Consider the following 21,645-nt stretch of genomic DNA (forward strand, 5'->3'; position numbering starts at 1 on the left):
CGGCTCTCCTCTGCCTTGACTCGCACTCCACCCCTAAACCAGTGAGTGGAGGGTATACACAATATGGGAATACTACGGTAACAAAATTCGGATGTAACTAAGAGTGTGTCATCAGCATCATGACAAACGATTTTAATATCTATGGATCTGTCACTTGAAACAGTGCATGAATGCTGTTGCAATACACGACACCATGACATACATTTATCGCTGGAAAGCTTCCTTCCCCCTCATCGTCACCAGGAGAATATGTGGCATCTCATGCAAACTACTTTCACTGAATGACTGGCACCAATGCCTGTGACATTAGATTGTATATGTGTCACACCTGGTTATTTATTTTGTTTCAAGTAAGCAGTTCTTCAAAGCCACATGTGAAGAAAATTTATTGCTATACAAATATGTGGCTGGCATTATCTTAGGCTTATCGCATACCATGCCACCCCCAACACAAGTGACCTTCATGTAACACACGAAAAACATGTCTGTGTAAGAGCTTGCTTCACCATAGGTTCATAAATCTTGTGGTTATGTGTGTGGCATTTTTCATTTCTTTTTAACGGGAAATTCACACTACTTCTGTTTCTTTTCAAGACCCCCCTCTCCTCCCACATTTTCATTTTCTTAGGGGTGCATAAAGTTCAGTAAAGTGGAAGGAAGTAATTACATGCTTATCTTGTGCGCCAACATAATGCATTTGGCCGGCACTTGTGAAACTGTTGCTTTGGGTGCTTGTAAATCTTCTGAACCATTTCCCCATACATCATGTATTAATTTCCTAAAGTTGCCTGAAGACTGCATGTTCATCACTCGTTACTGAGGTGGTTAGTCATGCAGAGGCATCTGTATTATTTTACTGCATATTCAGTGTTATGTCCCATACATCTGCTCCCTAACTTTGTCCTTCATGATGCAGTACACCATTCTCACTACATTAAACTGTCCAGTTGCATAGATTTGTGTTGACACGACTGGATGAATATGCCCGCCTCTACAAAGTGACAACTACCAAAGTGTCTGAAAAAAATAACTGAAATTGTGGAAGAAAGATATACAAACATGTAAATTTTAATAAAAGTAATACAGCACATTGTAGCTAAGAGTTCAAGTTGCATTCCTTTCTTTGTGTGAGCTTATTTGGAGTGTGCATATTTGTCCATTGTGAACTTCATGTCACTATCTGCTATAGATCAACACAGAAAGCAAGCAGACAATGATCAGTGCTACTACAGACATTTCATGCTAGAATGAGCACCTCTAGGTGTGCCTTGCTTTGATATTCCACTGTGTTGTTTCTCAAGAAATAGCACAATCTCTCAATACAAAGCTGTACAGTCGAACTGCATAACCACACAATGCAGAAATGCAGCCTGCGCAATAATTTTTCAGAGCTTTATATTCTGTGTAAAGAACGAGAATTAGTCAAACAGATGCAGGTCACAAACATGAGCGATACAAACATGTAATCCTCGAATGCCCAGTTGCTTCAATTACAGTGTGTAGCTCAGGATGTCTGCAATCCAGTAAAGTATGGAAAACTGGGAAAATAGTCCAAGAACTCTTCCATGACTGGAAAACTAAAAAAAATGCCAAGCAAGCGGTGAAGAGCTGCTGAAATAAAAATTAACAAACTAAGTTTACACAACTATACAGTGGCAGTTAACATTCTCATGGCATCACACAGGCCTCTTATGTCATTTCACAGTCAAAGTTGAGTGATCTGTGTTAGAGTGGAGTGATAACTAACTGCATCACTACGCAAATTCTTTCTGAACAAGAATCCAAAATTAAAAGCTTAAATAAGGAGCGATTTCACAAAGCGTAGTGCATGATGCAGTCGTCCGTGTCATTGTTCTTCTGTCCGCGTCTTTTGGCTGTCTACACACGATAATTCGTACGACCTACCCTGCCTTGCTACACTTGTTTAGTGCATGATGTGCTGTTGGCAGCCGTATTTTAGCATGGCATGGCATGAGCTGTGGGGAGTTTTTATGCATTGGTGGTGGTGATGGTGTGGCATGTAATGGTGCGACGATAATGCTAGTGAAATTTACAATGCCAGTATGAAGTTCAGAGAGAACCTTGTAAAGAACGAGCATGGAAAATGTGTAAGTCCCGAAACAGTTGCATAAAAGTGTTCCCTCAATAATATATGAAGTTGAAGAAATAAGCACAATGCAATTATTGAACAAAATAACAGCACATGCTTATTTGTAGCTGTTGTATGTGTTTTCTTTGGTTCATTCCTGTTTGCTCTATCCTTTAAACACCACTCGTGAAACTGGTATAACACCTCCTTCTTTATGAGATATTTGGTTCATTTTAACATCTGTATTTTGTGTACATGGTCTCATTAAACTACAAATCCTGAATGGTTCAGACGTAGTGTGCTGCCACTAAAGTGTGGCCATTCATTTTAACAATGTCGAATGCATCATATCAAATGACAAATATGCTCAGTAAGTGTAATGACAAATATATACATTAGGTATGTTCCTATTTTGTGAAATTTCATCAGAGCAAGAGACAGTCACAACGTAACGATGAATCTTTGTGGGCTGAACAGAACAATCAATTTAGTGCTTAGTGATTTCTACAATAATCTGATATGCTGAAATGCAGTAATAAAAGAGGTCAGAGAGCACAGCAACGCAACGCACTGACAGGGGGTCACGACACTTCCACGCTCAAAAGCAAGGACGCCCTGGGTAACATGACGAAAACAGCGCTAAACAAACAAACGAAATACACACACACACACAGGACGACGACGTAAACAAGGCAGCACCCTGAGTACGTTTTCCGTATCAGTTGCGCTCCAAAGAAACACAGCCAGCAAACAGATACTCTAACGCGTTGCAGGTCTGTGACACGTTCAAAGTATCACGTCGATTTCTTAAAACGATAACACTCTAAAAGTTGTGCGTGTGGGAGTCCCATGCAGTATAAGGCCACCCTTGCATGAACTTTCTTTACTGTTTACATAGCCCACAGTGATCAAACACTTGCACACACGTTGCGCTCATGACACCGGGCTCGAAAGCGTATAAAGGACGCTGCTGGAATGCCCCAGCAATCCAGAGGCAATCTTGATCGTTGCAGTTCACCACACATATCGTACAACAGACGATAAATAAGCGATGGTCGATGCGGATGAAATTATTACACGCAACCACAATCGACGACCAAACACTGACAATAGCACAACGATCACCTCCGCGAGGATACCTACTTCTGTTTTTCAAATAACATGGCAAACGCTCACTATGTACACCTTTTTAGTGACCATAACAGCCATATATCGCGGAGCTTGTGATTAACAGATACAGAGGTAGATCCAGTCCCCGCGTTCAGGTACCCGGTACCAGGTACCAGGTAACTTCACCACATAGCACGCTTCTAGCCAACCACCATTCCGAATAATATCATTCTGTGTCCTGACTTGTTCAAAACAGGGGGGAGGCGCCTATCTGGGGCAAGATAATCTGTCCCAGATAGGCGCCTCCGCCCATTTTCAACAAATCAATATACAGAATGATATCATTCGGAATGATGGTTGGCTAGGAGCGTGCTATGTGGTGAAGTTCTGTCTTAACACTGTAGTTTCGAAATAGCATGGCATGGCCGGCATGTTGTCCTCCTGTGTTCGGTGGTGTCAATCGACAAAACAGTTTGCAGAAATATGTGCGCGTATTTATTCGTGCGTTATTGTGAGTCTACGCGTGTTGTGCTGTTCCTGGACACAACTATTACCCCACGAACAATTTGTCAACTGCGGTACCGAAATGCTTTATGAGTTGGAGCGTGAAGAACAAGTTCGGGCGCCGTTGGATTTCGAGGACTGTCAACAAAGACAGGATTGCGTGCCACACAAGCGCTTTTCGCTTCACTATAATGGATGCACCGCAGGCAGCGAAAGAACATGCTCATCATGAAATGGTACGCATTGATGAGACTGGCTCTCGGTATTAGGAGTTGAACGGTGTGTTCGTTCTGCTTCATGTTCGAACTTTGTCCCAGTGTGTCAGCAACGCAGTGGGCTTTGTACGCACAGTGCACCCATGTATCAGATCTTTGAATTAGTGCTTTGTATCAAATAAATATTTATTTTACCCCAAAATCGCTTTTTGTTATTTTGAATATCGAGTAACGAAGGCAGGCCTGAAATCCAGTAGAAGTCAATGGTAGCCAATACCGATCGAAAAGCCAGCCAGACATCGAGGCTCCTGATTGGCCGACTGGTTGTGCATAATATCCACCACGTCGCAATTTCATTGGTCGTGTGCCTAGTGTTGTGTGAATTATCTCAAACTATGGGCTCTATGGGGAGCTGTTGGAGCCTGGTAGACCTAACCATCGATTACCGATACCCTGACCCGCAACCACCTGCAGCAGCGCCATCTCAACTTTTCTTTCGTAACAACCTCATAATAACAATAATAATAATAATAATAAAAAAACAGGAGCCTTCCCTCCTTCGCAGTCCTGTCGTCTGCTACTTTCTCTCTCCCCTCAACCGTCGCGTGACAATGTGAATAATGCGCATGCGTTGTGGTCAACCCTTTGGATGGCCCCTAATAGCCGGAGAGATCACGTGATCGATTTAAACCCGACGGCCGTTCCGCTAACGGACTTGTGCTGCCGGACCGCTAACGGGTTTGCCGTGTGACTAGGGCGTTATTCTCCAGTTCACGCGCTTTCGAACGTGTGAGCGTGTTGACCTGTGGTGCCCTGCATTCTTTCCCCTGTTCTGCTAATAGAGTTGCAGACTTGTTCGAAAATAGATAGGGATAACGTTGCACTCTTAGAAATGAACTTCACCACATAGCACGCTCCTAGCCAACCATCATCTCGAATGATATCGTTATCTGCCCTGATTTGTTGAAAACGGGGGGCGTACGCCTTTTTTGTGACAATTATGAACAGCATAAGTGTCACAGAAAAGGCGTACGCCTCCCGTTTTCAACAAATCAGGGCAGATAACGATATCATTCGAGATGATGGTTGGCTAGCAGCATGCTATGCGGTGAAGTTCATTTTTAAGAGTGTGGGATGCAGATACAGTAGCTTCAGTTGGGATTTCACCAAAGGATCCCTTCACACTCTAAAAACTGGACTTCACCGCATAGCATGCTGTACGCCAATCATTGCAACGAATTATAGTGTTATCGCTTTTGGTTCGACGAGAGAGGGAGGCGTACGCCTTTTTGTGCCAATTTGGATATATGGTAATTGACACAAAAAGGCCTGCGCCTCCATCTCTCTTGGAATCAAAAGCGATAACCCTATCATTCGTGGCAATGGTTGGCGCACAGCGTGCTATGTGGTGAAGTTCAGTTTTTAGCATGCAGGGCTACCTTAGCTACAGGAAGACATACACTGTTTTCCTGCACGATTTGCCTGTTCCACACTGTTAAATCAGAACTTCACCACATAGCACGCTCCTAGCCAACCATCATTCCGAATGTTCTTCCGATTGTTCATTCTGTGTTTTCATTTGTGGAAAATGGGAGGAGGTGCCTATCTGGGACAGACTATCTTGTCCAAGTTAGGCGCCTCCCCCCAATTTTGAACAAATGAGGGCACAGAATGATATTATTCGGAATGATGGTTTGCTAGGAGCGTGCGATGTGGTGAAGTTCTGTTTTAACAGTGCACGTTTTCTCGCCCGTATAATCCTCGAGTCTACACTCTTAAAAATGAACTTCACCGCATAGCACGCTCCTAGCCAACCGTCATCTCGACTGATATCGTTATCTGCCCTGATTTGTTGAAAACGGGAGGCGTACGCCTTTTCTGTGACAATTATGAACAGCATAAGTGTCACAGAAGAGGCGTACGCCTCCCGTTTTCAACAAATCAGGGCAGATAACAATATCATTCGAGATGACGGTTGGCTAAGAGCGTGCTATGCGGTGAAGTTCATTTTTAAGAGTGTAATCAGCGAAGGATGGGCAACATATGTGTTGGCACCGCTATCTCGTATAGTGCTTTACACGGTGTACCGTTTACCGTTGGTTCACCTCGTGTATTGTAATTGGCGGATTATCCGGGACAGCAAGAGAAGAAAGACGCGACATGAGGGGGTCATTTTGCCCTTGTGCATTGTGAATGTAGTGTTGAGTCTGCCCTCAGGGCTCTCTTCACCTTTCTGAACGCCACAGGACTTGGGTACTTATATTGACGGGACTCATTATCTCATTACCTGCCTCACATGCAGCAATGAGGTGGAGTACCGCCCCGGGCGATGAAACTCCCCACTCATCATACCGAAATAGAGTTGTTGTTGTTGTTGTTGTAGTGTTGGGTACTCATACTAAAGTTGGGGATCGTGGGGAACTCCTCTTTCTGTCGTTTGCAGGGCGATTGCCTTGGGCATTGTCTAAGAAACCTTTGGGTTACGTAACGCTAAAGAGGAAGCATGGCAGCTCAGATTAGCGAGGAAAGATGTAAGTCACTGAAAAGTTTAACCAGCTGCAGGAGTCGAACCCACATCTTCTTGGTTACCGGTCCAGGGCTCTACCAATTGGGCTAAGCTAACAGACCTCCTCAGCGACTTGCAAGGGCGCGTTCTTAGCCAAATTGGTAGAGCCCTGGACCGGTAACCCAGACGATGTGGGTTCGACTCCTGCAGCTGGCTAAACTTTTCAGTGAATTCCATTTTTGATGGCTAATTTCTTAGGCAATTTGAGCCTTTGTATGTATTTGTCTTTTCTATGTTGTTCCAGTCTCAGAACATCAGTTCTCTCGTGTTAAGCTCAGATTAGGTAGCATTCGTTGTGGAACTCGTTTCCTTTGATATAGGGAAAGCGATACTTCTTGGTACTGCATGGTCGGCTTTTCGGTGCAGGACATCTCTGGGTTAAGACACTTTGGTGCACGGACAGTTCGCTGTGCGGACACTTGGGTAAACACACACATTTCGGCGAACAAGCTTTTCGGCGCGCCTGCGTATTGATACATGTTTTCTATGCATACGAGCGTGTGCTGGCGCCAGGTGCAGGACAAAATGTTCCCCGGTTGTGCGGGCGAAAAGAAAAAGAACAGAACGATCCCTTCGCGTCCAACAATAGAAGCGCGCGATTGCGCATGGCTTTATGAAACACATCACAACCGACTGACACCACAAGCAGCACAATGTACTGAAACTCGAGTGCAATAGGGGGGGGGGGGTTCTAGGAGGGCCTTGAACATACTTCTGAAACCAAAGAACAGTGACAAGACGTATGCAATCCATCCCTATAGCACTCAGCACTGTTTTAGACATTCACAAATACAAAACTGACTCAGCACTTCTTCCTTCTTCCTCGTTCGTTATATCATAAGGACGTCGAGCCTACAATTATCTGACGCTACTTTGAAGCTACTTTGTAGCGTTCTTCATGAGCGATCTTGATGGCAGCTGTGGGGGTACGTCCTCCCTAAGTAGATAATTTTTGCAAAGCTACATGCATTTTCGTTTGTAGTTCCATTGCACGAAACAATTGGGCGCCCTAGGATTTCCTGTTTTACGAATATTTGGGAGCAGATAGAACCTGCCGAGTGCCGGATTTCGCGGCAATATTCGTAAGATATTCGTACAGTGCCGCATCAATGCTTTTTTTTTCTTGAATAGAAGACTTTAAGCATGTCCACGACAATTTCTTCCGTGGGCGTAGGAGCCAAGAGCTTGTAGAATGTAACACGTGCCAATTGCGGGAGTTCATCATCGATATGTTCCCGTTTGTCCATTGCGGCAATTGAACCTTTGTGCGCAATAAGGGGATACGTCGAAATATCCCCCTTTTAGTATTGTTGTTGCAATGACATCTACACACCAGTATGTACCCCTCAAAGAAGATTTTGGGACCGTATCGCAATTTATTGACCCGCTGTAGGAGGGTAAGAAACGGGAAATGCATGTGTGTCAATGGGGTGGACAGCCAGATCATCATGCCCCTTTTCTACACACACGCGTACAAATGGTGTACCTTAAATTTTGCCACGATACGGAAATGAACGACGACTTGAACGTGAACACTCGAAAAACACGTTCTTCCTTCCTCACGTGACAGTGTCAGCAATGCTACTGAGCGCTGTAATCGGCAGAACATGTGCACTACGCTAATAAGTCATATTTTCCTGGTTCTCTTGGAGATGGGACGAATCCGAAATTTTTCGAATCCGAATCCAGGGAAGATTCTACGAATCCACGAATCTTACGAATCCCGAATCTCGAATATTTCCAATCATTTCTTTTAAAAGAGTTTAAACGAATTTGACGAAAAACAAATTAAATAATGCTTTAGTTTCAGGCGAAAATATAGCCACATATCTAATTCTTGAACGTAATTTATTCGCAAATCTCGAATCCCTGCCTATATAGGACTCGAGGATTCGTGGATTGGGTTGGCACATCCCTAGACTTTTTTTCTGGTAAACGGTAGCGCAGTGCGAACTAATTTCGCTCGCGTCATGCCAATTGCAACACGGACTTTCATTTGAGAGCAAATTTTTTATTATCTTTCTTTTCTTTTTTTTTTTTGCATTTTAGTGCCGCTCCAAATTTTGGTGTCAAGATAAGATTAAATAAGCAAATAAGCGCTGAAGGGGGGTGTTTCCTGCATTGGATTCTTTGTGGTCTATACGTAACATGTGTCCTCTTTTGCCTCGATGATTTTACAGAACCCGAGAGGAAAGGCTAATTTTTACACGGGCTTCCCGAAAAACACGACCGATTTTTATCTCAGTCTACTCTTCTACCACGCCCAAGACTCCCCCTCGTGAGTATTCCTCCTATATCCCCGTACTGTTAACGGAACACAGCATCGAAGAGCTAACGCTTCACGAAACAGCTGCGACGATAAGAAAATGGAAGTCACTGAAAAGGTTAGCCGTAGGACTCGAACGCGCATCATGTGGATTTCCGGTCCAGGGCTCTACCAATTTGAGCTGGGCTAACAGCACACCTCCCAAGTGACTTTCAAGGGCGTCATCTGGAGGGACCATAGAAATCTCAAGGAGTGTGCTAGAAGGAAACCTCCGACACTGGGACGTACTAGAGCACCACAAAAAAGAAAAAAAAAACGAGTTGTTTTTCCACTTGTTGCAAGCTTGTTTTTCCAGTGCTCTAGGAGATACGGGCGAAGGGAGCACACTGAATTCGCGGCGCATGCAAAAATGGAATCCGGCAAGCATGCAGCGAACATAAGGCCAGAATCCATGGAACCGTAAGAAATACACGAAGAAACAAAGACACGACACGGACGCCACATGAAGACACCTTCTCCGTTGCTGCCTCAACCAGCCTTGATTGCAAGCCTGGATAGGGGAGGACAATGACACAGTATGCCTAGCTAGAGTCACTAAATAAGCTACGCTTCAGAGTATCGACACTGAGCCGCCATGTTGTTTCGGATGACCTCCAGCGCCATCTATTTAGCGCTCTTCGAAGTGTTGTCTTCTTCCACTGCTGAACTTCATCTTCATCTATTTCTACTGCCAAAATAGAGGTGGGGCTGGAGGTCATCCGAAACAACATGGCGGCTCTTTTTGCCTCAGTGTCGATACTCTGAAGCGTAGCTTATTTAGTGACTCTATACCTAGCCAACGGAAGCGGAGGAGCAGCCGAGCAAGCGCTGCCAACAGTTTTCGGAACTGTGGCTGCTTTCAGGGGCTACATATACGCGACGTTTCCTCAGCTGATTCAATATGGCTGCCTCCGAGCGCGTACACTGCGATAGAGAGAGAGGGAAGAGCCCTGTTCAAGTTCTTTGCTCTCCTCCGATCCTCCTCCCCGCCTTTCCTTCTAACCTCTCCCCGTAAGATTTCTGGGGAAGGAACAAATCAACCACACACACACTCTCTCTCTCCCACTAATCTCCCTTTCACTCATACATTTATTTTTTTTTCTCGGTCATACACACAATCATATGACGGGATCCACGCAAGCGGCAACTGTTGAACATGAAGAGAACAGATGTTCTGAGGCAGGAGAAACATAGCAAAGACAAATACATACATGTACAAATACACAAATGTGGTTTCGAGCCCTACTGCCTGGCTAACCTTTTCAGTGACTTTAATCTCTCATCGGTAATTTCTTAGGCAATTTGAGTATTTGTGTGCATTTGTCCTTTCTATGTTGTTCCAGCCTCAAAACATGAGTTCTCTCAAGCTGTGCCGAGCGCCGACACCGTAAAAAAAATGAGAAGAAGAAGAAGAAATACAAGAAAAAGAAAAAGAAAGATTTCTCAATTGTCAAATCCGTCCCCGAAAGTAAAAAAAGCAGCTGTAAAAAAGCATCACTCGAAATGCGCGCCCTGTCTGACTTAGTCCAACATCCAACTTAGTCCAACGACCTGGTATCGCGTAAGCAAGTCGCGTTATTAAGCACTACGAATACATCTCGGATAAATGGTGGAATGCTGTTTCGTTATTGCTGCTATTACGAATAATTCATTTTATGCCTCCGTAATTAAATGTGGGATGTCTTTTGAACCTCTGAAAACACTCGAGAGGACAGACGTTCGGGTCCGATAGAGCTGAATAACATTTTCTGTGACTTCCATCTTTTGATCTGAAAATACGGTCTTGTTTCAACATGTAGCACAACATGGCACGCAGAATATTTTTGTGGTGCCAACGTAGGTCGAAACAGTGCACAGTGCAAGTTACAAAACGCGCCCACAAAAAAACAACAACAGAAAACAGAAAAACAAAACAAGATGCCACCTATATAATGCAAGTGGCAGTGACGCCACATGAAGGACGATTTTATCTCATTACGGCAGTTGTCTCAATACGGCAGATAATCCTTTAATCTCCAAGTGTCTCGTTACGGCCAAAGTCTCAATACGGCCGAAGATATCTCATAACGGCGAAAAGTCAAAATGTGTGTTGTAACATACATTGATATGCAATGTTGGAGCCAGGTATGGATATACATCACAGAGGGTATAAGCCATGCAGTGTGCCCTTAGGGCCCTTATCATATATATACACATATTGTGAGACAATCAGTATGTTATCATACCACAGCACAATGCAGCATATTGTGTAATGTACACCCAAAGGTATTGATGTTGCTACTATGCTACTATGTCCAGTTAGCTACTTGTGGGGAGCTAGTTGAACATCGCCTTTGTTGTGACGTTTTTTTCTTTGGGGGGGGGGGGGGGGGTCATCCTACAGTCACAGGCCAAGAAGGACCACCTATCTCAGTCGGCGACAGTTTATTTCCATTCGCTTTACAATGGCACAATTCTTGCTTCTGGAATGAGTAGACTTGCAAGAAGCAAAGAGCAACCGTGAATAGGATGTTAAAAAAACAGGGATTTGACTCTACATAGCTGCTTTTAATGTGCACAAGCTGCATACATGTCGATATGTGCCCGTTATTTCATACAAGGCTAACATAACCTTTATCTAGACTAATAAAAATGACAAGCCTTAAAAATATGACTTACAATGCACGACCATGAGATGAATTTAGTTGCATTAGTTCATTCACTTAATGCAAACTTGTGAATGTGCAACTGTGATACATTACAATTCATGAAATGATGCATGCATGACTTTTCTTTTCTCGTTTCGTTCTTATAAAAGTAGTGCACGAATGTTAATTCGTGCATTAGTGCACTAGTACACAATTTTCACTTCACAACTGAACCGTATAATACATTTGTACTCTTAACAGCTCACCTTTTCAGCCAAGACAGCCTGGGCAGCAACATCGTATTAGCCATGTTGTTGTTGTTTTTCTTTTTCGGAATCCTTCGCGTAGCCACATAACATGACTGGAATGGAAAATAGCTATAAAAACAATGTACTTAAATGACTGAATTATTTATTCTAGGCACATATGCTTTTGCGCTTAGTATCGTGCAAAAGCATTTGCGGATGTTCGCGGCAAGCAATTCGGGGAGATCAATTCAACACAGTAAATTCAAAAACACCCTTTCTGGGTTAAATAAGGTGTTTTTAAGCAAATACACCTTGTTTAATTCCACAAAGATAACCAAAGGCCGAAAAATGGTGCTAAAAAAGGTGTATGAGAAAATACACTCTTTATTACACCAAGTGCTGTATCAAGAAGGGTGTTTTTATGCGTTTACACCTGTCTTTACACCCTTCAAGTAACACTGGTGTCGAAAAAGGTGTTTACGTTATATACACCCTTTCTACACTGGTGTTAAAAACAGTGTTTTCATTGGTGAGAGAAAAATTACATTGGCTTGACAGCTCCGCTCACTAGGTAATCACATTATAGACGATAGCTTGAGTTGAAAACACAATATTTGACGGGGAGGGATGTCAGGAAGTTCGCTGATATCTTGACTCGTTACAGGCATACGTGTTAATTGCAAAGGCACATGTTCGTCACCGTTACAGACGAGTTTTACCGCACTAAGCTTAGCGAATATACTCCAACGAACTGCATTTCAGTATATGATCAATATGGTACGCCAATTTAGGCTACCGAGAGTGCTCGGGCTTATTACAGGCATCGCCTGAAGATGGCAGCATCGTAACGCCGCTCATTTCACGAGCACGGACGGCGTTACGATGTTGCGATCTTCACCTCTTCCCTTACATATGTCCAACTGTTTTGTTTTCATTTTATTTGAATTGTTCTTTTTTTTTTGCTCACTCACAGTGTTGCTAGGACGATGAGGGCTGCCAGTGACGCACTGCGCTCCAGTTTATGTTTTGCTGTGGAACCACGGCTGGAACTGTGCCGTCGCTAGGGTGGTTGTTGCCATACAAGCAAAAACGTCGGACTGCATGGCTCAGCATGCTGCCGCGGGAGCTTACACCCTTTCGAAAGGGTGTAAGAGTGTTAAACACCCTCCTAAAAGGGTGTTTAAACAGGTGTTTTTTGCACAATACACCTTTTTGAAAGGGTGTTACAGTTGATGTGGTGTAAAAAAGGGTGCCAGCCATAGGACAAAAAGGTGTAAGCGGTTTATACCCCAAAGGGTGTTTTCGAATTTACTGTGAAGTATGCCGACTTGCGCTTTTATTTTTGAACAAATGTGACGACAGATTTTAACAAATGAAATATGGCTCACAATGATAGATGCTGCTGTACGGCGCGGCATTATCGGTGTCTTAACTTGGAGTGAATTGGTTGTTCCTAAACGCGCAACGAACTACAAACGGTGCAAACCTAAAAACACATACTGAGCTACATCTATTACAGGCACTTGGGCTGTTTTGATTTAGTCAAATTACTCGTATGAGAATGCAACTATGTGTGGATAGCACAGTGCTAGACAAGACCAGTTTGCGAAAACATAACTCACCAGAATTCTTGGTTCTCGGCCTTGGTGGACACTGCGCGATATACGTTGGGCATGTGACGATTCATTCAACTCAATTTGCACTGGAACAACACGCGCTACTCGAAAGACAACGACGGAAAATAAAGAGCCGCTTAAGTGCGCTAATTTGCACGTTACAGCATTAGAAATCGATAGATATATCTGTCCGTTGTTGTTGTTCCGGAGAAGCAGTTGCAGAGTTGTAGTTTACGACGTGCTTCTCGCTGACACAGGAAACGAGATAACCAACGTTGCTAGACACCATCCGAACTGAGAGCGTGAAAGTAGCAAAATAATAATTTATCAGGACACGAAAGAAAGAGTATTGATTCCCCCTCCTTCTATAACTCGCAAAACGTGATTAGCGCTGAGATGAACATACGCGAGTTATTTTCACTGATCATGACGCGAGTTATTTTCACTGATCAAAAAGAGGCCACGTGGGATTGCGTGACGCTTGCGAAATGTGCAGCACTGTGCAATGAACATGGCGAAATGAAACTTGTAAATCATGCATTGCACTTCATGGCAGCTGCCAGAAAATCGAAGCAAACTTATGAGACACTGCATTACAGGTATGTTGGCATCTTTTGCATTCCTGCACATCATTTCACACACTGTACGTGGATACATGGGTGTCGTGTCTCACGATGCTGGAGAAGTAGTTGCATGGGGAAGTGTGCATGGTTCTAGACTTTTAATTTTTGATCGCGTAATCGGAATATCGGCACCTCTCGCGTTGTGGCTTTCCATGTGGCCAACCAAGAGCTGTTCCCCTAGTAGCGCTTCATAGAAACGACGAAACGAAACATATGGGAAGGTATATTTTTTATTACTCATACATAACGAAAAAATATAACGTTTTCAGGTTGCTGCAACTACTCCATGTGCCCACATTTGTCCTGCGTGTATGCTTACATTAACGACGTCGCCCACCACGGCGGAAGTGTTTTGCCCACACACGTTTCAGCATGAAGCCTGCAGGTAACATTTGTGGATGCCTTGAGGAAGGCAAAAGGAGACAACAGGCAGCCAAGAGGGGCGGAGTTGGAGTGAACGTTTATTATCACCCGCGCGGGTGCGGCGGGTGCCGAGCAGGCAGCGATACCGATGCTGCAACACGTGCCCCCCCCCCTCTTCAGGAGCGGTGCAGACGCGACGGAGGGGCTCCAAGTGACGTGCCTGGCTGGGGACGGGAAGGCCGACGCGGGCGCCGAAGAGAGGGCAGGGTCGACGAGGAGGGCTTGAGGTACAGCAGGCTGCGGGTCCACGGGAGCCGGCTTCAAGCGGTCAATGGAAACGGTCTGGTGCTGTCCCGCGACTTCAATAATGAATGTCTTAGCGGAGTGGGTGACCACGCGATACGGACCTGCGTACGGAGACTGAAGGCAGCGTCGAGGAGCAGGAAGCTTTGTGAAAAACGTGGGTGGGCGTAGCCAAGGCAGAGGGCACGTGCGTGGGGCGGGAGTGAGGGTAACGAGGCTGCGTTGCGGCGAGTGACCTGAAAACGTCGCTGAGCAAGGAGGCGTAATGCGAAGGTGCAGGAGTGGGGGATTGCTGGACGATCAGGTCTGCCGCTAAACAAACCGTGGTGCCGAGAACGAGCTCTGCCGAAGAGCACCCAAGATCGGGCTTGAGGGACGCTCTCAAGTGTAAGAGGATAAACGGGAGCGCCTGGGACCATTTATTGGGATTCGGCAGGGCACGAAAGCAGGTCTTCAGCTGGCGGTGGAACCTTTCCACGAGCCCATTCGCACAGGGGTGGTAGGATGTGGTCCTGTGGTTCTGGCGCCGAGCAGACGACAGACCTCGAGGAAAAGTGATGACTCGAACTGAGCCCCGCCATCAGTGACTATGTCGTCTGGAACACCGTAACGGGAGAACCATGTGGACAGGAGGGCAGCAGCCACGGTCTCAGCGCGGATGTCGGGTATGGGCGTTGCTTCAGGCCATCTGGTGAACCGGTCGATGACGATTAGAAGGTATTTGAATCCAGCCGATGGTGGAAGCGGGCCGATCAGGTCCACGTGAATGACCTGGAAGCGACAATCGGGGGGGGGGGGGGAACGGGCCGGTGGAGAACGTGTGTGACGGTTGATCTTGGCACGCTGGCACGGAATAGACCGAGAGGCCCATAACTGAATGTCTTTGGACATGCCGGACCACACGTAACGGGCGGAAATTAACTTCCTTTTGGCGCGGATTCTAGGGTGGGCAACCTCATGAAGGGCTCGGAAAGCGAGATGGCGAAGGACCTTGGAAATGTAGGGTCGCAGAGTGCCGGTGGACTCGTCACAGGTAATGGTCAACGAACTGCCAGGAAGGGTGATGTCCTTGAGACGTAGTGATCACGTGTTGGACTGGTGGAAAAGCTTCAGCTCATCGTCGGATTGTTGGGCTTCCGCAAGACTGTCCATGGAGAACATGGAAGGCGGGAAGGGGAACACACTGCTGAAAACGTCCGTGGGGATGTTATGCTGGCCGCTGACGTGCTCCAACGTCACCGGGAACTCGGTCAGAAACGCCAGATGGCGGATCTCACGAAGCGAGTGCTGCTGACCGGCGGCACGAAAGGCATAGACGAGCGGCAGCTGGTCAGTATACAGGGTAAAAGGTCGTCGGGTAAAGGTCGTCCTTCCAGGAAGTAGCGAATGTGCTTAACGGCCGAGAAGGCGGCCAGCAGCTCTCGACCGAAGACACTATAACGTTGTTAAGTTGCGGTAAGCTTGGTGGAAAAGAATGCGATTGGCTGCCATTCCCGGTCGATGAGCTGCTGAAGAACGGCACCAACCGCTGTACTTGACGCGTCCACAGCGAGAGAGGTGGGTGCATCGTGGTGCGGATGAATCAGCAACCCCGCATTGGCGAGAGCGTCATTGGATTCGTTGAAAGCTCGCTCTGCGTCTTCTGTCCATTGAAAAGTAGAGGAGCTGTTGGGGTGACGGGAGGCAGAGCCGTATATTAAAAGGGAGTCTGGCCATTAATGGGTCATGCCTATACCTGAAGCTCCACCCACTTTTTCAGCTTTCCGACCAATGAAGTCTTGAAATATGGGGCGCTATCAATCAGCCTATCCTCACTATTTGCCCCCTTATCCAACATGGGCAGCGCCATTTTGGGTGGCAAGTGGATTGGATGGGATTGAAATGGATACCTCTCGCAATCTGCAAAACTAGTGGATTGTTGGTGCAAATTTGATAAGCGCCACCTAGGGAGCGTAAGGCACGTCGGGAATTGTCGTCTGCTTCCGTCGTTGTACCGCTGCCGGCAGAACCATCTGCTGGGACACATTCTGTTGTCGGTATGATTTTTAAACAAATCTACATGAATAGTTGGAATATAAGAGGCAAGAATGTTTATATACATGAAATCCAGCTGTTAAAAATAAGATTGTACAGCACAGCGCCGTTTTTGTTATGATTTCGTTGTGGTCGCCGCGATCGCCGTGTTCACTAGGCCTAACACCGGCGACAAAACGTATTATTTTCAGTTATATATTGATGGATGAGCATAAGTTGAAACTGATTTCTGAGAAATTTATATTAGGATGTACATTTGCAGCGTAAAATCAGGTTAGTCTGTGAAAATTTTTTGTCACTAAATCCCCGCTTCACTGCGTTTGTTTTCGTCGCCATTTTGGGTGGCAGTATGGTGTCATGGCGACCCCCTTGGTAAAAAGCAAACCAATCAGAGGAGCGAAACTGTGATTGACAGGTCGAGCCTCTTTTTGTGACTCCTCCCAATGGCCAGACTCCCTTTTAATATACGGCTCTGACGGGAGGTGCAAAGGAGGGCCTCTAGCGGAGCCAAAACTGATGCACAGTGGGGGATAAATCGCCGATAAAAGTTTATCAGCCCAAGATATCTGCGTAGCTGACGGAACGTCTGAGGCTGGGGAAAATCTCGCACGATCCTGACTTTCGATGGCAACAGCGTGATGCCGTGTCGATCGATCAAGATGATGGCCCAGGAATTCGAGACAGTCAACGCCAAATTCGCATTTCTGGGTGTTGATGATAATGCCGTGATCTTCGAGGCGTGAAAAGAGCTGGCGGAGATGGATGCGATGCTGCTCGGGAGATGCGCTGGCGACGAGCAGATCGTCCATGTATGCAAATACAAAAGGAAGGCCACGGATGACGGTGTCAATAAATCGCTGGAAGGTCTGGGCAGCGTTCTTAAGCCCGAAAAGCATCCGTAGAAACTCAAACAAGCCGAAAGGCGTTGTTACCGCTGTTTTGTGAATGTCATCCGGATGCATGGGGATCTGGTGATACGCTTTGGTAAGATCAATTTTTGAAAAGGTGGTGGCTCCTTCCAAGTTGACGGCGAAGTCTTGGATGTTCGGTAGCGGGTAGCGATCGGGGACGGTGATCAAGTTTAGTGCCCGATAGTCCCCGCATGGTCGCCAGTCCCGGTTTTCTTGGGAACCATATGTATTGGGGACGACCAATTGCTGGATGATGGACGAACTACTCCCATGTCGATCATGTGCTGAAATTCTTCCTTCGTGATCGTCAGCTTCTCTGGGGCAAGGCGGCGGTACCGAGTAGAGACGGGTTGACCATTTGTGATTATACGATGGACAACGTCGTGCTTGACGGGCCGGGACCAATCGCAAGGCTGGGTGAGGGAAGGAAATTCCTTTAGGATGTCCGCGTACGGGGACTGAGGAGCTGATAGCGGCTTGGTCCCGAACTCGACGTGTACGTGAGCTGGCGCTGATTCCATTGATCGCGAGTGAGGTGGAAGAATCGACGAGCCTGCGGCGAGCAACATCCACCATGAAAGAGAAATGCTCAAGAAAGTCGGCCCCAAGAATTGCTTGATTCACCGATGCGATGGTGAAAAGCCATGTGAATTGGCGACGGAGCCCGAGGTCCAATGTAAACGACTTCTGGCCAAAGACTGGAATACCGGTGTTGTTAACCGCAGTGAGGTGCCAAATTGGGTTCTGACGACGTTGCGCCACCGTTGCTGGGAGGACGCTCACCGCGGCGCCGGTGTCGATCAGCAGTTTGGTCTTGGATTTCCGGTCGATGATGTAGAAAAGGCGACTTGGGAAACAGCCTCGGGAGTCGCGAGTCGCCGCTAACGACGCCCTGTGGCGTTTCCCGGCCATTCGCAGGGCGGGGTACACTTGCGGGACGGGGCGCCGAAACTGAAATGGTACCAACAGTAAGGGAGGGGTATGTCCTGGGTATCGAGTGGCCGTATACCGGAAGGAGAAGGTGCGCGCAAGGCTCGGGAAGGAGAGCGCCTATGGCGTGGTCGGGGAAAGCGCCTTGGCTGATGAAAGCGACCGGGAGAACCTGAAACATTGCAGGTGAGCTGGCTCTGGATAAGACCGCTAAGCTCCCGAACTTCTTCGCGAAGAAGGGAGGCTGGGTCGGGTTCGGAGGCCTCTGGCTGGGGAAGTGTCGGGGGCGCTCCGGTGGAAAGAAAAGGGGAAGGCGAAGGTGCAGCCAAGGGGTGTGAAGCAGACGCGCTGGCAATTGTGGGGCGGAAGACCTCGATCACCTTATCGGCGACTTCGGCAAGTGCGTCAAGAGTCGTATCCGGCAGAGCAGCGAGTACCACACGAGTTGAAGTCGGCAACCGACTCAAGAAGAGCTCCTTGAGGAAGGGCTGATCGAAGTTTGCGCGACGGGTTCCAAGTAGGCTGTACATGTGCCGAAGTAATTGAGAAGGCCGGCGGTCACCAAGCTCCTCAGCTGCCAAGAGCTGCCGGAGACGCTCGCGCTCTGAAGCCATAATTCTGTCAGAAACGGCCTTGCGAAGGGGTTGCTAGCAGGAGGAGTAGAAATGATGTCGAGTACCTGAACTGCGACTTCAGGTGGAAGATTACCGACGACATGACGAAATTTCGTTAACTGCTGTGTGATTCCAGCAAGGGCGAACTGGCTGTCGGCCATCTGGAACCAGATGTCGGGACGTGCCGGATAGAAGACGGGCAGCTTGAGCCCGACACGGCCAATGGAGGAGGTCGCAGCATCGGGGGGCTGCGAAGTATGGGCGCTGGGTAGCATTGTCCGGGTCACCAAGTTTGTGGATGCCTTGAGGAAGGCAAAAAGAGACAACCGGCAGGCAAGAGGGACGGAGTTGGAATGAACGTTTATTATCACCCACGCGGGTGCAGCGGGTGCCGAGCAGGCAGCGATACCGTTCCTGCTACAACATCTGCTGCTTGCCCTTCGGATACACTGATTCTGAATTTACATATTGTAGCTTAGAGTAATTCCGATATGCCCAAAGTGGCACACGCTTATAACATTGTGACATCAGTGCAGTGGCATAATCACTAATGTAGTGCCCCCCGAAAATGAACAGGGGCAGTGGTTTATCCAGAATCCCCAGCACGGAGGGGTGTTGGAAAAAGGTGTGTGTGGGGGGGGGGGGGGGGGTCATCATTATAGTTATGTCATTATATCATAACATATCATTAGAGATGTTAACATATTATTACAGACGTGTCTGAAGCTGAAATCGCAAGGGCACCTCCTGTATAGGGGGTACACAGACAAAAAAGTTAGGGGGTGTCACTGAATATTTGGGGGTGTATGTAGGAGGTCTGGATAAAGCACTGACGAGGGGGACTCCTCCACCCCATGTAAAGCCTCGTAAAACACCTCCTGAAATATTTTTCTGACTGTGCAGCTGCATCATTGTGACGTAATTGTCAGTGTTGTCCAGAATTTCTTAAATACTGTAGCGGCCGCCTATCAGCATCGCCCATCGACGTCGAGCGCAATAAATGTGAGCTCACGGGGACTCAACTGCGTGCCAGTGTGGTTTCGCATTCCTTCTGACAACGACAGTCAGTCTGGGTGTCCTTCCTTGTCTTCTGAGGTACACGCCACAATATGTTTTGAATGTATGTAAAAAAAAGGAAGTCTGCTTGACAGCATATGTCTTATGCTCATCATCAAACAAGAGCGTATATGTCGTTTTGGTTCATCACGTTATGTACTTCTTTTTATTTCAGGTGAACGTAAACTGTAGAAGCTAGCTAGTGGGGGAAAAGATCATGGTCATAGGTCATATGGCTCCTGGAGCTCCCAGTGTGCTCCCTTGTGGAGTAACTTTTCACAACACACACACGCAGTGTGCTCGCAGAACCGAAGAGTAGGATGTTGCTTGAATAGTGAGAGAAAATGGCGTAACACATACAAATATCGCGTGACACACTATGACAATAAAAATATTTTTTCACGAGGGATGCATGAGACACTGTCGCAATATTGTGCGTATGAACCGTTGTGTGTGACAGAAGCTGTGGGGTCACACCGCCGCGGACACATTTTGGGAAGCATAGAACACAGCGATCGCTAATATGGTGGATGCTTTCTTTTTTCTTTTTGGCCGTTATGGAACACCTTCGGCCGAAATGAGATGTTACCCATGAAGGACTGCGACAGGTCCGTTTCTTTGAGCTCGCCGTTCACTGTGTCCTGTTGACTGTGCTTTTTTTGGCAGCAAGACGAACACTTCCGATATGACGGTTCATATATACACGGCGTCCCAGAAAACGTGTCATGGAATTATAATTAAAAAAAAAAACTACGCCACCCAGAATCATGAGGTTAACGGCGTTTCCCCTTATTAGGATTTTTCCACGTCCTGGATGTGAATGTCACGTATCGAAAGTTTAATTGTGTAAATATTTGCGAGCTGAACTCGGAACTTTGCCAAGTGAAGGTCACTTTTTTACCCCACCACTATGAAGAGCGAGCAAAATTCACTCAAAATTAATGACAATTGACAGTGATATTCACGAGCTATGCCATCGAAAAAAATATCCGAACATGATGGTTTAAGAAGTACCAGACCATAACGCGCGATGACTTTCTGAGCGCTCACACTCCGACGAAAGGAGGTTACCACAGCCGGACCCCAGAGTGATAGTAGAAAAAGTAGCAGTCCCTAAAATTGGAAGAGCGAAAGCATTATCCCAGCGAAAATCGGACGCGATAAGCCATGCCTGTGTTATCTCTTTCTGCGATGCCGGGGTGGGCTGGGTTTCCAACCTTCTTTCGTCGAACTGACAAAGACTGGGTTGAAACATTCATCGTGCGCTATCCTGTGGGAGCTCAGTAGAGCATGATGTCCAGCTGATGAGTATTGAGCATGATGTCTGCCGGACCCAGCGACGAAATTAGAAGTCCGCAACCTCAGTGACTCTTGCCGCACGTATACCCGCTTGAAGTCTGATCCCATAGAGGTTCCAATCTTACTTGTCAGTATCAAACGTTCCAGGGCTGCGAAACCACCGAACACCATCGTTCGAGCATAGTTCGATAGACACAACTAGAGACTCTTCCCCCGGAGTCTCCCGTGAAGT

At 46.7% G+C, this 21,645-nt stretch overlaps 1 protein-coding gene and 1 long non-coding RNA gene across 3 annotated transcripts in view; one reads left to right on the forward strand and one right to left on the reverse strand.

Annotated features, from left to right (window-relative positions):
* Positions 1 to 21,645, forward strand: part of LOC135374292 (uncharacterized) — an 83,831-nt gene that overhangs the window by 21,472 nt on the left and 40,714 nt on the right. For both annotated transcript variants that reach the window (XM_064607278.1, XM_064607279.1), the window contains one exon: positions 8,665 to 8,762. In XM_064607278.1, the coding sequence (XP_064463348.1) occupies positions 8,665 to 8,762 (98 nt within the window). The remainder of the gene's footprint in view (positions 1 to 8,664; positions 8,763 to 21,645) is intronic.
* LOC135374293 (uncharacterized) overlaps positions 1,288 to 21,645 on the reverse strand; it is a 32,518-nt gene continuing 12,160 nt past the window's right edge. Inside the window, exon 3 of the long non-coding RNA XR_010416836.1 lies at positions 1,288 to 1,608. This is a non-coding gene — a long non-coding RNA (uncharacterized LOC135374293). The remainder of the gene's footprint in view (positions 1,609 to 21,645) is intronic.

The sequence above is a fragment of the Ornithodoros turicata genome, unplaced genomic scaffold (assembly GCF_037126465.1).
Source record: "Ornithodoros turicata isolate Travis unplaced genomic scaffold, ASM3712646v1 Chromosome52, whole genome shotgun sequence".
Lineage (NCBI taxonomy): Eukaryota > Metazoa > Arthropoda > Arachnida > Ixodida > Argasidae > Ornithodoros > Ornithodoros turicata.